The 13,161-nt window shown below is 52.4% G+C and overlaps 4 protein-coding genes across 4 annotated transcripts; 2 read left to right on the top strand and 2 right to left on the bottom strand.

Moving 5' to 3' along the window:
• Nucleotides 1-192: 192 nt before the first annotated feature.
• Nucleotides 193-2,159, top strand: KVR01_010749 (uncharacterized protein; the record flags this gene model as incomplete). The annotated part of the gene is made up of 4 exons (XM_044794033.1): nt 193-321; nt 398-1,225; nt 1,281-1,530; nt 1,591-2,159. 4 exons carry the CDS (start codon nt 193-195, stop codon nt 2,157-2,159), a joined length of 1,776 nt encoding a protein of 591 aa, XP_044639896.1.
• Nucleotides 2,160-2,559: 400 nt separating this feature from the next.
• Nucleotides 2,560-4,012, bottom strand: KVR01_010820 (uncharacterized protein; the record flags this gene model as incomplete). Its single annotated transcript, XM_044791298.1, has 4 exons — nt 2,560-3,044; nt 3,110-3,183; nt 3,248-3,713; nt 3,799-4,012. 4 exons carry the CDS (start codon nt 4,010-4,012, stop codon nt 2,560-2,562), a joined length of 1,239 nt encoding a protein of 412 aa, XP_044639967.1.
• A 1,355-nt stretch (nt 4,013-5,367) lies between these two features.
• KVR01_011124 (uncharacterized protein) lies at nt 5,368-7,529 on the bottom strand. Its single transcript, XM_044782598.1, has 2 exons — nt 5,884-7,529; nt 5,368-5,817 (listed from the first exon to the last, which is right to left on the bottom strand). Exons 1-2 carry the CDS (start codon nt 7,299-7,301, stop codon nt 5,673-5,675), a joined length of 1,563 nt encoding a protein of 520 aa, XP_044640271.1. The 5' UTR covers nt 7,302-7,529; the 3' UTR covers nt 5,368-5,672.
• Nucleotides 7,530-8,402: 873 nt separating this feature from the next.
• On the top strand, nt 8,403-10,961 carry KVR01_010823 (uncharacterized protein). The gene is made up of 7 exons (XM_044795015.1): nt 8,403-8,960; nt 9,033-9,398; nt 9,449-9,532; nt 9,592-9,731; nt 9,785-9,952; nt 10,019-10,268; nt 10,351-10,961. The coding sequence occupies exons 1-7, from the start codon at nt 8,676-8,678 to the stop codon at nt 10,531-10,533; spliced, it is 1,476 nt and encodes a 491-aa protein (XP_044639970.1). The 5' UTR covers nt 8,403-8,675; the 3' UTR covers nt 10,534-10,961.
• The last annotated feature ends 2,200 nt before the right edge of the window (nt 10,962-13,161 follow it).

The following is a 13,161-nucleotide window of genomic DNA, read 5'->3' as shown; positions in this document are numbered from 1 at the left end:
ACCGTGTGTACCTATCGCATCACGCTCCACCCAGGCAGACATTCTAAGGCCAGGTCTTATTCTCTGCCAGGTCTTAATAGCACCCAAAATGCGTGCCCTTGGGCTTTTGGATCCTCACTGGATTGATTGATCTCCCAAATATTCTTCTCATCAATTCAAGCCGGGAAAAAGCGTGCCGACCCTTGAACAGCCATGGATCCTCCACGAGAAGAGGCGATCTACAATGAACGATACGTCAAGGTCATCTGCGTGGGAGCCGGTGCCTCTGGCTTATGTCTTGCCTACAAACTGCAAAAGTGTTTCCGAAATTACTCCCTGACTGTAAGAGAGCCCTTACCTCCCTTTGACTGCCTGGAGCGATCAGCCAAGTGATACTGAAGCTGCTTGTCCTGAAAAGATATATGAAAAGAACCATGGTGTCGGAGGCACCTGGTTTGAGAACAGGTACCCAGGCTGCGCCTGTGATGTTCCATCTCACAACTATGTCTATTCTTTCGAGCCCAAGGCCGATTTCTCCTCGGTCTACGCAAGCTCGAGCGAGATTCAGTCATATTTCCAGGGGTTTGTGAGTAAGTTTGGTCTTGGGAAATATCTGAAGATGTCTCACTGTGTGGAGGAAACAACGTGGAAAGAGGACAAGACTCAAGGACGGTGGGAGGTTGTGACAAGGAACCTGGTCACGGGTGAAGTGTTCAAGGACTGGTGCCACGTTCTCGTTCACGCTACCGGGTATCTGAACAAACCAGCTTGGCCCAAGGTCCCAGGAATTGATGACTTTGAGGGTCTCAAAACTCACAGCGCCGACTATGACACGAACATACAACTGGCTGGAAAGGAGGTGTTACTCATCGGAGCCGGGTCATCTGGAGTGCAGATTTTGCCTGCGATCCAGCCCATTGTCAAGAGCGTGACAGTCTTTGTCAGGTCTCCTACGTGGGTACTGCCAGATATCTCCACAGAGGCAGGGCAATTCAGCCCAGAGGAGATCGAGAAGTTCAAGCGAGAACCGCAGACAGTGATGAAGCTGCGGCAGGAGAATGAAAGAACCATGAACAGCATATTCAGCATCTACCTCCGCGGCTCAGTCCTGCAGAGACAGTGCAAGGATCTGCTCGAGGTCGAAATGAAGAAAGCAGTTGGCGATCTCGCTACAGAGGATCAGCTGATACCCAAGTTTGCTGTGGGCTGCAAGCGGGTCATCCCGTCTGGTTTTAAGTACTTGCGAGTAAGTGAATCCCCAACAATTCCCTCTTGAACATCCATCTAATACAAATCATAAGACCTTGAAGGAAAAGAACGTCAAGGTTGTATACAGCGGCATCCAGCGATTTACCAAGACTGGCGTGATAACCGACACCGGCTCCAGCCATGATGGCGATGTTGCTATTTGCGCCACTGGCTTTGACACTTCTTACATATCTCGGTATCCGATATACGGGCCATCGGGCCGGAATCTGCAAACCGAATGGGCTCAATCCATCATGGGATACATGGGCGTTGGCATCTCGGAGTTCCCGAATACTTTTACCAGTAAGTAGCGGACCTTTGTACCTGCTCACGTTGAAGTGTATGAAGCTGAAAATGCTCCAGTGCTGGGGCCCTACACCCCCGTCTCAAACGGTCCAACCCTCATTGCTATCGAGGCTCAAGCCGATTATATCTGCTCGTTTATCGACCGCTACCAGACGGAACCCGCGCTGAACAGTTTCCATGTCAAGACGGATGTCTGCGCTGAGTTCAAAGCTCACGTTGCGGATTTCATGAATGACAAGGCGGTCTGGACAGATAATTGCCGGAATTCCCACAACAATCACAGTATTGGGGGCCGTGTGCCGACAACCTGGCCCGGGAGCACTCTACACTACCTCGAGGCGATGCGGGAGGTACGCTGGGACGATTGGGAGATGAAATATACTAGAAACAGGTTTAGTTTCCTAGGAAATGGTATATCGCAGACGGAATGGGATCCTACGGCGGACTTGGGCTACTACATCAAGCAAAACGATGACGAGGGGTGGCCAAACAGCCGGTGGAAGAGATGCCAGGCCATTAACAAGAGTGGCAGTATGCCTCCGAGACAGTTACACCGTCAGGCCAAGTTGTCTGCCGGCAAGGGAGAAGATCACAAGGGGGCTATCGAAGCGGCGTCGAAGATTTAGTAGACAAGAGGTGCATATGGAATTAGATGAAGACATTGCTTGCTCAACTAATTAGTAACCTTCACAGTGGGCTTCGTATATGTCCGCCGTCCTTACTCACTTCTATTTCTTCTTCTTCAAAAGGGAAGATTCACATATATAAAAAGTAGAAAAAAAAGACAGCCGTCTATCCGATTTTGTCTTTCGAATCAATCATAGGAATTAATTCGCAAAGATGGTTATCATGACTGAACATACGACGGAAACTATTTGTTTTTATATACATATGTACACATGCATGTGCGAACTTGACATAAATTTCATGCTCAGATATCGACTGGTCGTCCACGAGCCCAAACCTCAAAGAGTCACCGATGACTGCAGGGAAAATACCCACAGTGCCCTCATCCTGACAAGTTGCCTAGTTTGCACGTACAGGCACGCTATACACATACTCCTGCGCATGGTCACCAGCATTTCCTCTGTACAACCAATTGCCCTTATCGTGTCTCACCTCGATATCGGTCTCGATGCGTATCTCGCTCCTGTCGCTTTCGAACTCAGCGTATGGGTCCCGCACATGGTACCCGGGCAGTGGGATGCCTCCCTCCGAATGCGAGGCATTCTCGTCCACGCTCAGATGCCGTAGACCCCTCTCAGCATCCTCCTGGCCGCCCTCCATGCTCGAGTAGTGGCTCTTCCTTCCGTGGCTCGGGAGTCGCATCCTGTCAGTTTTGCGTTGCCCAAAGGTGCTCCTCCACCCGCTGTTATCGCCATTTGGTGCGGTGAAGTGGGTCTTGAGGAAGTTCGGGAACTTGGCAAATAGGGGACGCATGCCGATAAGACAGGCTGCCGAGAAGTACATGCCGCACTCGATGACTGTCCACGAGAAGGCCTCGTCGCAGACTTTTAATTTTGATCAGCTTTCCACTCTGGTTGCTTAGGAGACACGTGTCGGCCTGCAAACTTACACGTTGGGTCATTCCTGATCACGTCTTCCTGCAAATAGAACACACTGGCACGGACGCAGGAAGCTATCATTCCACTGTAATCAAACATGAGCAAAATTGAACCCCATTGCTGAGTAGTTGATGAAGGATGATACTCACATACTGCCTGTAAGGCATACAGTCGCAATCCCGGCCTTGCGTGCTGTCGAGGCCTTGAGTGTCCAAACGGTCTTGATGGGCAGGATGGCTATCATGACGTCCCCCAAGATGTTGGGAAAGTTGGAGAGTTGGTACCACAGGATCTGGTCGAAGCAGGTGCCGCCAACAATGGTTCTATCCCAGGTATAAGCGAGTGGCGTGCACTCGAGCTGGGCGGCGATGATGGTAGCAACTGCGTTGGCGACGAGGAAAGCCATGACGGCCCAACAGGCAATGCGGGCCCACTTGTCGGTGAAGATGCGCAGGTACATGCATACAACCGACACGCGCGACAGCATGTTGGACGGCACGTAGAACCAATCCAGGATGTAGAGCAGCTTGAGGTAGAGGCTTATCATGCCACCGCTGGGGTCCTCCATCATCACCGCCGCCGCATGCCTGCCGAGGCCGGCCTGCACGACCTCGGCTGGTGAAGGTCAGCAAGAGCCCCAGACAATGGCGCTTGAGTCTGCTGGAAACCGTAGGTATGGGAAGGGGAGGTTCTGGCTTACCATATACACTTGCTATCAGGCCGAGGAGGAGAAGATAGGCTGGTATGAGGAGATGATCGTCCCATGATCTTTGGCCAGGTGTCAGGCTTCGTGCATAGAAGCGGAGGGGGAACAAGATCGTGGTTATGACCAAAATGACAGTGCATGCCGCAATGACTCGTGGACCGTTGTCCTCCTCCAGATAACCAGGGGGGAACTGCTCCACTTCAGACATGTTTACTGTGTAGTGCTCCCGATCAGGATTTGATACAGTATGTGACGACTACAGCCTGGTAGCCACAGCAAGCTGAGTTTCTGAAAGATGTGTGTGCCCGGGAATAGTCACCAAGTTTTCAGCAGACAGACCAGAAGACACGACTGCGAAGCTAACAGACACAACTGAAGGAAAATAAACCAAAAGGTACCCACCCTCAGGTATATGCTAGGACGGGCGTGGTCAGCACTTGAGAATCCAAGCAGGAGTGGACTATCACGGCGCCGATGGGGTGCATCTATCCGCCTATCACCCCGACGGATGGAACTTGCACCACCCGATCCATGTGGGAAAAAAAAAAAAAGTAGCTTTGGTCAGCCCAGAAGAATCGTTGCATGGGCGATTGTCTAGGCAGCTGGCAGGGACGCAGGGGAGGTCAAGCAGACGCCGAAGCCCGCGAAAAAGTACTATGTAGTGCTGGGTAATACTGTGCAAGCGCGCTTGGAGGCCGGCCACAAGGATCGGAGATCCTTGGTTGCATGGATGCTGCCTGGCGCTAAAACTGCGGGAAGGAAGCGCCTAGTCTGCTAGTCAGCCTAGTCTGGCCGGTGTGAGTGTTGGATGTATGTATTTAAAAGCTATTGTTGCACACATGGTGGAGATGTCCGTGAAGGACCACTGTGCACGTCCGAAGTGGACCCGATGGGAACCGATGGGCGTGTTGGCAGGGTTCAAATGCTGGTTGCTGTCCGGTTACATAGGCATGAAGTGTGATTGATGATATCTTTGCCTACTTCAGTAGGCAGCCGAGCAATGATAGTCAAATGATGTCTGAGGATGGCCAATGATATCTCAAGGGAGCCGGCGTTGGTGATGGGGGTTTCTTTCCATTGCAACGCAGACTTGCCACTAGACAGAATCCTTCGCGTGCACCCTGAAGGCGCAGCGGTGGGCTCAACTGCTTGGAGGCCTGGAACATGCTGTCAGCCCATCAGCCGGGGTCGTCGGTCTCTTCTCTTGATGCAACGCTCAAGCTGTGTCGTGAAGTCGAATGATGCTTGCATCCAACCTGCCAACCCAGGGCTGCCGGGTTCTCAGCTCAAGTGCTAATACCACTTATTGGTGGCTTCCGTTGTTTTGGTGACCACAATATAAGGCTGCCTGGCTGCCTAGCTGCCGTGCTGACATTTAACTTTTAATCCTTGTCCCAGGTCCTGCCCCCAAGTACTACATAGTAGTGTAAAATGACCATGAGTGGCTTACTGTGGGACACGCATGCTGATCCCCCACTCGGCCACATGCAGTCAGCAATTGTTGATGGGTCCGGATTCCGGCTCCTAATACACATGTAACATTGTCGACTCTGGGCGTTTCGATGGCTGCGAACTACCTGCTTGATTGAGTAGGTACTTGAGTACCGAGCCGGGTAGGAGATCTACTACTATATAGTACATACACTAGTATTGAACACCGTGGGCCCAACATGGCCCCTGCTCCACCAGCCAGCCAGAGCCCGAGGACCCCCGTGGAGGATTCCCGTTGCGGGTGTGGCACTGCCAAGCCTCTCAGCAGGATCGGAAGCCCCTCTGCCCCTGTTCGCCGAGCGCTACTCCGGAGACCCGCCCGAGCTGAGTGAATCCTACACTAATGTCTTGCCCGCTTGCCCGTTTGCCTGTCACGGCTAGGGCTCGCCACAACCGCATCCTCCCGTGCCCTGCGACGCCCCAGGGTTGATGTACGACACCAGCCGCAGCCCAGCTCTGCCTTTAACAGAGCAGCCGAGATATGTCTGCAATCCATCATGCGCCCTCAGCGTGTCCGCGGAGCTGGAAAAATGTCAGTTAAATGTGTCCAGACGACTCTTCATGGCAAGGTTGGCAGGAAGCGCTTACAATACTGTCCTGAGCGCCTCCCTGTAGTTGCGCATATTTGTCCTCCAGCTACATGAGCGTTGCGTCTGCTGGAAGTGTTCGTCAAGCGTGGAAATTATCCCTTCCTCGCTGAGCGCAAAATGCCTCACAGGCAGGTATACCTTGACCTTGGGACTCCTGCTCCCGTACTTGAACTCGACATTGTAGAGTATTCCAGCTGTGCGGTGGTCCTTGTCTTGGGTGTGGACGTTCTCGTCAATCATCTGCATCTGCCTTTGACCCTGGCCGGCTCCCACCAGTGTGCAGTACAGTCGACGAAGATCCCCCAGACCTTGGTCGATCTCCGGCGTCTGTACACGGCCTCCAAGGGTCATTGTGTTCCTGATGGACGCAAAGCTCGTGTCCCTGATGCGGAAATATATCTTGAAGCGAGATTCCACCGGGCCGACCAGGTCGATGGCCAGCATGTCCATCTCGAGATGTGGCGTCGACGGATCACGCACATACGACTGGAAACAAGCCAAGGCTTCCAACTTGTCTGGTGAGCAGCCGGGCGCTGTGCTGATAGTTGACCTGATGATATCAAAATTGCTCTTCTCCGTTGCTCTCGCCTTGAACCCGGGGAAAAAGTACGCCTTGGCCATGATGCTGCCATTGCCGTTGAGGTCAAAGGCATAGAACTCTTTTGACATGTGTCCCTCTACTGTCTCGGCCATGTCCTTGACAGCCTTGCCGTTGAGCTGTGACTGGAAGTGGTCCAGCCACTCCATATCCGTATTTGGTAGAACCCGCGCCACCGTCTCCCGGAGTTGGGCAGAAGCATACTGATTGCGCGGGTCGAGGTGCGTTCCTGCGTGGACTCCCACCGGTTCTATTGAGAATCGAATCTTGGGGGGCTCGCCGTCCGTTCGCCAGTCCCAACTCAGCTCGATGGGGACGTGATTGTCTGTCATGAAGCTTTTCCATCGTGGGGGACTCGTAGATGATAGCCTAGGACCCAGACTTGGGATGACGGTCAAGAAAAAGTCGAGCAATTTGTGTTGTGCATGGTCTGTGTACCCTGCCCTCTCAAGTAGAACCGACAAGGCATATCCGGATGAATCCCACCAGTACTCTGCATTTCGGTCTAGATGCTCGCTAGCGGATCCTTTCCCGAGGGACACGTTCTGGAACGCAATAGGAGCTGGCAATGGAGATTTTGCCTTTACGTAGCTTTCGCTCTGAGCTGTTGACCATGGCCAGGAGTGATTGCGAAGCTGAAAGAGATAGGAAAGAATGGAGTGAATGAAGCCGGCTAGTGTGTTGCGAGACATGGCTGAGTGTGTGATTCGACTGGTACGGTGTTCCGTCCGCTTGTTCTCGCAGAGCTCCTGATGGTTGAGTTGCACGTCTAAGTTTCCAGTATATACCTCTACAGCCATGTCCATAGGTAACTTCATCAGCCTCACCCAAGACCAACCAACAAGAACTGTACCACTTCATCACAGTGGCACAGTTCTATCACAAGACATTCGCTTCATCAGCGCATCCAAGCGCCGGCCCCCGAAATTTGCCGAGCCACCGCCAGCTTCGTCTCACGGGTATACTTCCACAAATAGATAGTCCAGGGCAGTCAGTTGATGCCAGTCCCATCGCGTTGAAATCCTTCCTGATCCTTGTTCTTCGGAACCACGGAGCGATTAGCTGTCTTAGCCCAAATAGGTACTGGCCAAGGTCTGTAGCTCATTAGTGAGCGGCTGTTGGCGATGGCTGACCGCAGTGTGGCTATGTGGACCGTTGGGTCTAGTGTTAGTGGCACATCTGGCACTTGGAAGAACCCTGTCCTCTGAAGCCGAGGTATTTCCTGGGCCAGTCGACACAACGGGTCGCAGGCCGAAGTAAGCACCCTGTTCCTTGCAACAATGGCCGCTAGTGCGGCTTACTCCGTACATCGTACATTGTCCACACAGTAGCATTGTCAAGAGAACATGGTGGTAGACAAGAAAGCTCATTAAAAGATTGACTAGGCTCCAGCGTTACACGGATAAGTCCGGTTTTAGAAATCCTCGTCGTCGAGATGACGAACCTGACCACGCCTTATCGAGAATGTGCTTGCAGAAGTGGGTCAAACTGAGCTGAGGACTGGCCAGAATCATGGGCACATAGATGTACACTAGACTTTCCCAGGTTGTTTGGTCACAGCAGCATGGTAGGGTCTCGCTCCCGGTTGAAAGGATCCTAGGGATGACGTCTTCTGAGCCAGTGTCAGGCTCGATAAGGGCGTTCAAAGGAATGCGCGGAGTACAGTGAGTAGTAAGACAGGTGACGCTGCTGCGTGGGCTCTGCCACCATGACTGAGGCTGAAGAAGGCGGCCTGGTCACAGATCTGGCCGCCTGTAGGTACGGATACACCTACTCTCGGCATTCCGATCCTTGCTGCAGTCTAGCTGCGGCGATGATCAGAGGAATGGGGACCAGGATGGTTACCTCATCTGCTGGTGTACTGCTGCAAGGGTTTGTGCGCTCCGACAAGGCCCTGGAGCCATCCATTCGAAGGTGGGCTAGTTTTGGCACCAAAGCATGCACAGTCTAGAAGGATGTGATGGTTCCAGGGTCCGTCCTGTGTCCGTCCCGTGTGCCTTAAAGCTTGGCACTCAGTTGATGTGACAATCATACATCACGAGTGGGAGTTAATACAGACAGACAGTCGGCATCAGCTTGTCTTCTTGCTCAACCGCCACAAAAAAGTGATCGACTCACGAGAATAGCCTGCCTTTTGTTGGCCTGCAATCCGAACCCGTGATTACTTCTCGATATTGACTGAAGAATTCAGCATGGCATTCTATACGGCAATACTCGGAACAATCATTTTGGGTTGCTGTCTGCAACTATTGCGTACTCGATACCGGGCACATCTAAAGTCCATCCCAGGGCCCTTCACCGCCAGCATATCCAACCTCTGGAAGCTCAGAGCTGTGTATGCAGAGGACATGCCAGGATGGAATATTGCTGTTCACGAGAAATTTGGCCCCGTAGTGCGGATAGGCCCAAACCACGTCTCTTTCAGTAGCCCAGCGGCTTTCCAGGCTATTTACACTGCAAGGCAGGCATTTCCGAAGGTATGAAAAGGCCAAACCCGAGGCTTGACATCAATCAAGCCCCGAATGGATGACGGCTGATCTTGTGCACAGTCAAACTTTTACGAGGTCGGAGCACCAACCTACGCCGACGAGCCACTGGAGAATCTGTTTTCCCTCAGAGATGTGCAGCGTCACGCCACTTTGAAACGCAACATTGGAGGTCTCTACACGAGGACTGCAGTCAAAGATTTCGAGCCTAACATCGATCGGTGCGTAAGTCTGTTCCTTGGACAACTAGCAGAACGAACGAAACCGAACGGGCATGTGACACTCGATATGTCGTTATGGCTGCATCTTTATGCGTTCGATTGCCTCAGTGCAGTGAATCTGTCCAAGCCATTGGGATTCTTGGAGTCGGGCCAGGACGTGAAATCTATGATTGGGTCAGCGGACCAAATTTTCGTCCTTGTAGGATTGGTACGTTGCTTTGCCTCCAGCCAGAACTATCACACTAATGAGTATGTCAGTTCACTCAAGCACCCGCTCTTCAGTGGCTACTGGGCAGACTTCGATCACTATCTCCAGCAGAAGAGTCAGAACCCGCATTGAAGGTATTCCAGAATCTAATCCTGTAGCCAAGAGGTGATTTAATTGCTGACACTTTGGCTAGTTGACGCTGGAAGAGGTGGAGACCAGGAGGAAGTCATTCGAAAAACAGACGGACATGTTAAGTCGATTTTTGGATCTCCATCGGGAGAGTCCGGATAAAGTGTCAGTCAGAGAGATCATAGCTGCCATTTTTATAAACCTGTGAGTACCTGACATGTGAAGGGAAGATATTAGCGCTGACAACATTATTTCAGGACGGCCGGGCACGACGTTCTAGCTATCACTTTGAGAGCAATCTGGTACTATCTTGCGCGCAATCCTCGCGTGCTGAAGAAGCTGCGTTCTGAAATCGAGACTGTGAGCACTGAGTGCCCGCCAGGCTCAGTAGTCACATATTCCACAGCGTCGGGGCTCGAATATTTGTAAGTCGTCATCCGGTGCCGATGATAAGCTATTCTATCAGCACAGATGAACTCATTCTTGGGCAGGAATGCTGTTATCCAGGAGACGCTGCGGATTCACCCTAACACTGGCACCATCATCGAACGAAAAGTTCCGGGCAAGGGGACCTTGATTGATGGCCACTACATCCCTGGTGGAACAATCGTTGGAGTCAACGCATGGGTTCTCCATCGCAGCGAGGAGGTGTTTGGGAAGGACGTCAATGAGTTCCGACCGGAGAGGTGGCTTGAAGCAACTCAGGAGGAAAGACTCGAGATGAACCGAAATTTGTTTTCGGTAAGTGCAGTAAAATTCCCGCGAATTCTTTGCCTCACTGGAATGAAATGCAGATAGAACTAATTCTGGGCGACTGTGATAGTTCGGAGCGGGGGCACACAGCTGCATCGGGAAGAACACCGCAATGATAATGTTGACCAAGCTTGTATTCGAGTTCTATCGACGATATGATGCGGCATTGGCATGCCCTAAGCAGGAGTGGAAAGTACATGGCAGCTGGGTGACCAAGCAGACTCAGATGGACATGACTGTCTACAAGCTGTGAAACTTTTCATCTTTGTGTTTCCTGAAGGATAGACACTCGAATGCAGGTGCAGAAGGGGAGGGATCTTATCTGGTCATCCGCGGAGTAGTTCTTACTACTTTCTGCATTTAACCAAGGCCATGAGCAAGAATTTAGGGTTACCTGGAAATGTTGGAGGCGCCATGTATGTCAATTAGTCCTTGGACGTATACGGAATAGAAGCGGAACTAGTTAAGCAAGGCTAACACTTGAAGGTATGAAGATGTTGCCACAATACCTACCCTAGGGTATTTACCGGGAATCACTTGTCTATCTACATGCTGTGCCCAGCACGACTAGAAGTTTCGAACAACAATGTTGGAACTTTCTCATCTGGCGAATCATCCCAGGTGTTTCCAATTTGTGATAGACTTCAAATTCAAATGAGATGATTGATCAATACATCATAATCCGGTCTCATTCAAATGCATTTTGATCCATCACCTCGCCGGCCTTCGTGTAATACGAATTTCAGATGTACCGGCATTAGGTAAATATGAACATGCCAACATTGAAGGATAACAGCTCTAGTTGGAGAAACTGGCGACTCCTCCCGTTAAAGGCATAAATCTAGACGCTTAATAAAGTAAAGCCTAAATGGAATGAAAGAATCATGACTGCATATGTATTGTACATAGTCCAAAAGATGTAAAAGGAGGTAAGCCACATAAAAAGGCACATAAAAGAACGCTTCCCAAACCGCAACGACATATGGGACCTCGCCGAATTTTTCAGCAAGCAGTCTTCGAGGCCACCCCAAGAACTCCTCGCTTAAAAAGAAGAAAATGGCGCGGTGGCCACCTGGTATCATCATTCAAGAGTGCTTCATATTATATACACACCTCCTACCAGACAGCACTTCTCGGTCTCGCAAGTCCGAGACCCACTGGCAGCAGCTCATTCTCATGAGCGTCAATGTGCGGAAAATTACCATTGGAAGCCGGGTCGGACGAAGAGGTGAGGATAGTACTGAAGTCTGGGTCGAGTTTCATCGCCTTCGGCGTCGTAGGCTCAAAGAACCGGGATGGTGGCGTCGCAGGGGAGCCCTTGGGCGTTGTGAGCGTGTGTACAGACGAGCCATCCATGGTAGGGCATGAGTCACTCGACTCGGTGCGGCCCCTGGTGCTCAGTGCCAGTGGGCTCTCGTGGACGCCGAGGGAGTCCGGCTGTGGAGGTCGCCTGTCGTGGGTGGGCTTCGAGGGCCAGGAGCCCTGCCTCTGTATGTTGTGGGTTTGGGGGGTGCCGTTCTTGCGCTGGCTCAAGCGCGAGTTGGTGCTATTCTCTTGAGACGAGTTACCCCTCGGTAGTGAAGATGGGGGGCTCTTTGAATTGCCTGCTTGGCTGGGGGTGGACTGCCCCTGGTTGTTGAGCTGACTATGAGTAGGGCATCCTTGCGAGCGGAAGATGATCTCGGCAACGATTTCGTCATCTGAGTTGTACTGCGGGAAAGTGACACCATTCGGGGCCGGTATGGTCCGTACATTGGCGGGACCAGCGACTCCTCGACGGTCCTGGGAGGCAAAACGCTGATCCATGCGTGGGATAACTTGCGGGCCTCGACTCTCGGAACGTGTAGTCCTGTTGGGTCCCATTCCGCCCGCGGCAGTGGCACGGCTTGCAGCAGGTTGTCTTCCGCGGCTCGCACCGCGCGACTGAGGCCGATCGAGTACTTCTCCGACAATCTTAGAGAGCTCGGACCACACCATAGTTCTGGTTTCATCAGGCTCGATATGAGGGCCAGGCTCCGCGCTCACACGCGAAGTGCTTCCTGACCGAGAGTGCGCATGGCTCATGCCTGCTCCACTCAGTGACCTGTTCCTTGACTGAGCACCGGCCCGAGGACAGGGCCTGATAGTCCCTTGGTCACAAGAACCGCGACCAGCTACCGCATCTCCCTGCATCAAAAGAGCGGAATGAGGGCGAGCTGTAATCTCCGCAAATATGCTAGGGCTGGCCGTGAGTGGGTACTCGGCACGGGATATGCTGCCAGCCCTTCCTTCAAGGTGCGGCGTTTGAACATGTCGCCCGGTGCGGCTCGCATTGCGGGACTTCGGAGAACGCGGCCTTCCTTGACGTGGCTGTTCAAAGTCAGTTTGGCGAGAATCCATTGCTGACCCAGGCCTTCTGACAAGAGACTCCAATTTGTCGATCATATCCGAGAGATCTGGCTGCTCAAACTCGGAGGCCCGACGGTCCAAGGGGCGTCCTGTTCGACTGGCATTACGAGATTTTGGCGACGAAGGCCGTGGCGGCGCATTCTCATCTGGTTGATTGGTTCCATCTTTTGGCCCTGATGCATTTTCCTGCTGACGTCCATGATTTCCCGACTGGCCCGATCCGCCACTCTTGATAGATCTTGGGGACTTTGGAACCGATGGGGATTTTGCTGCGTGACGTTCCTTTGGCGGCATCCTGATAAGAGAGCTTGGGACTGGTGTGACCGCGGCGGGTGCGGGAGGTGGGTAGTGCTGAGGAAACCTCATCTCCATGGGACTCTTCAGTGCGCTTTGTGTTGGCAGCCAGAAATACTTCTCTGTCAAGTGGTCGGGGTTCGGAGACTCTGTGCTTGGGGGTGGCGAATTGATCGAGAACTGTCCGGCCCAAGCCCGA

This window comes from Diaporthe batatas, assembly GCF_019321695.1.
Source record: "Diaporthe batatas strain CRI 302-4 chromosome Unknown Contig00014, whole genome shotgun sequence".
In the NCBI taxonomy this organism is placed as follows: Eukaryota; Fungi; Ascomycota; class Sordariomycetes; order Diaporthales; family Diaporthaceae; genus Diaporthe; species Diaporthe batatas.
The sequence above is the reverse complement of the archived record's forward strand: the minus strand, read 5'-3'. Positions and strand labels throughout refer to the sequence as shown.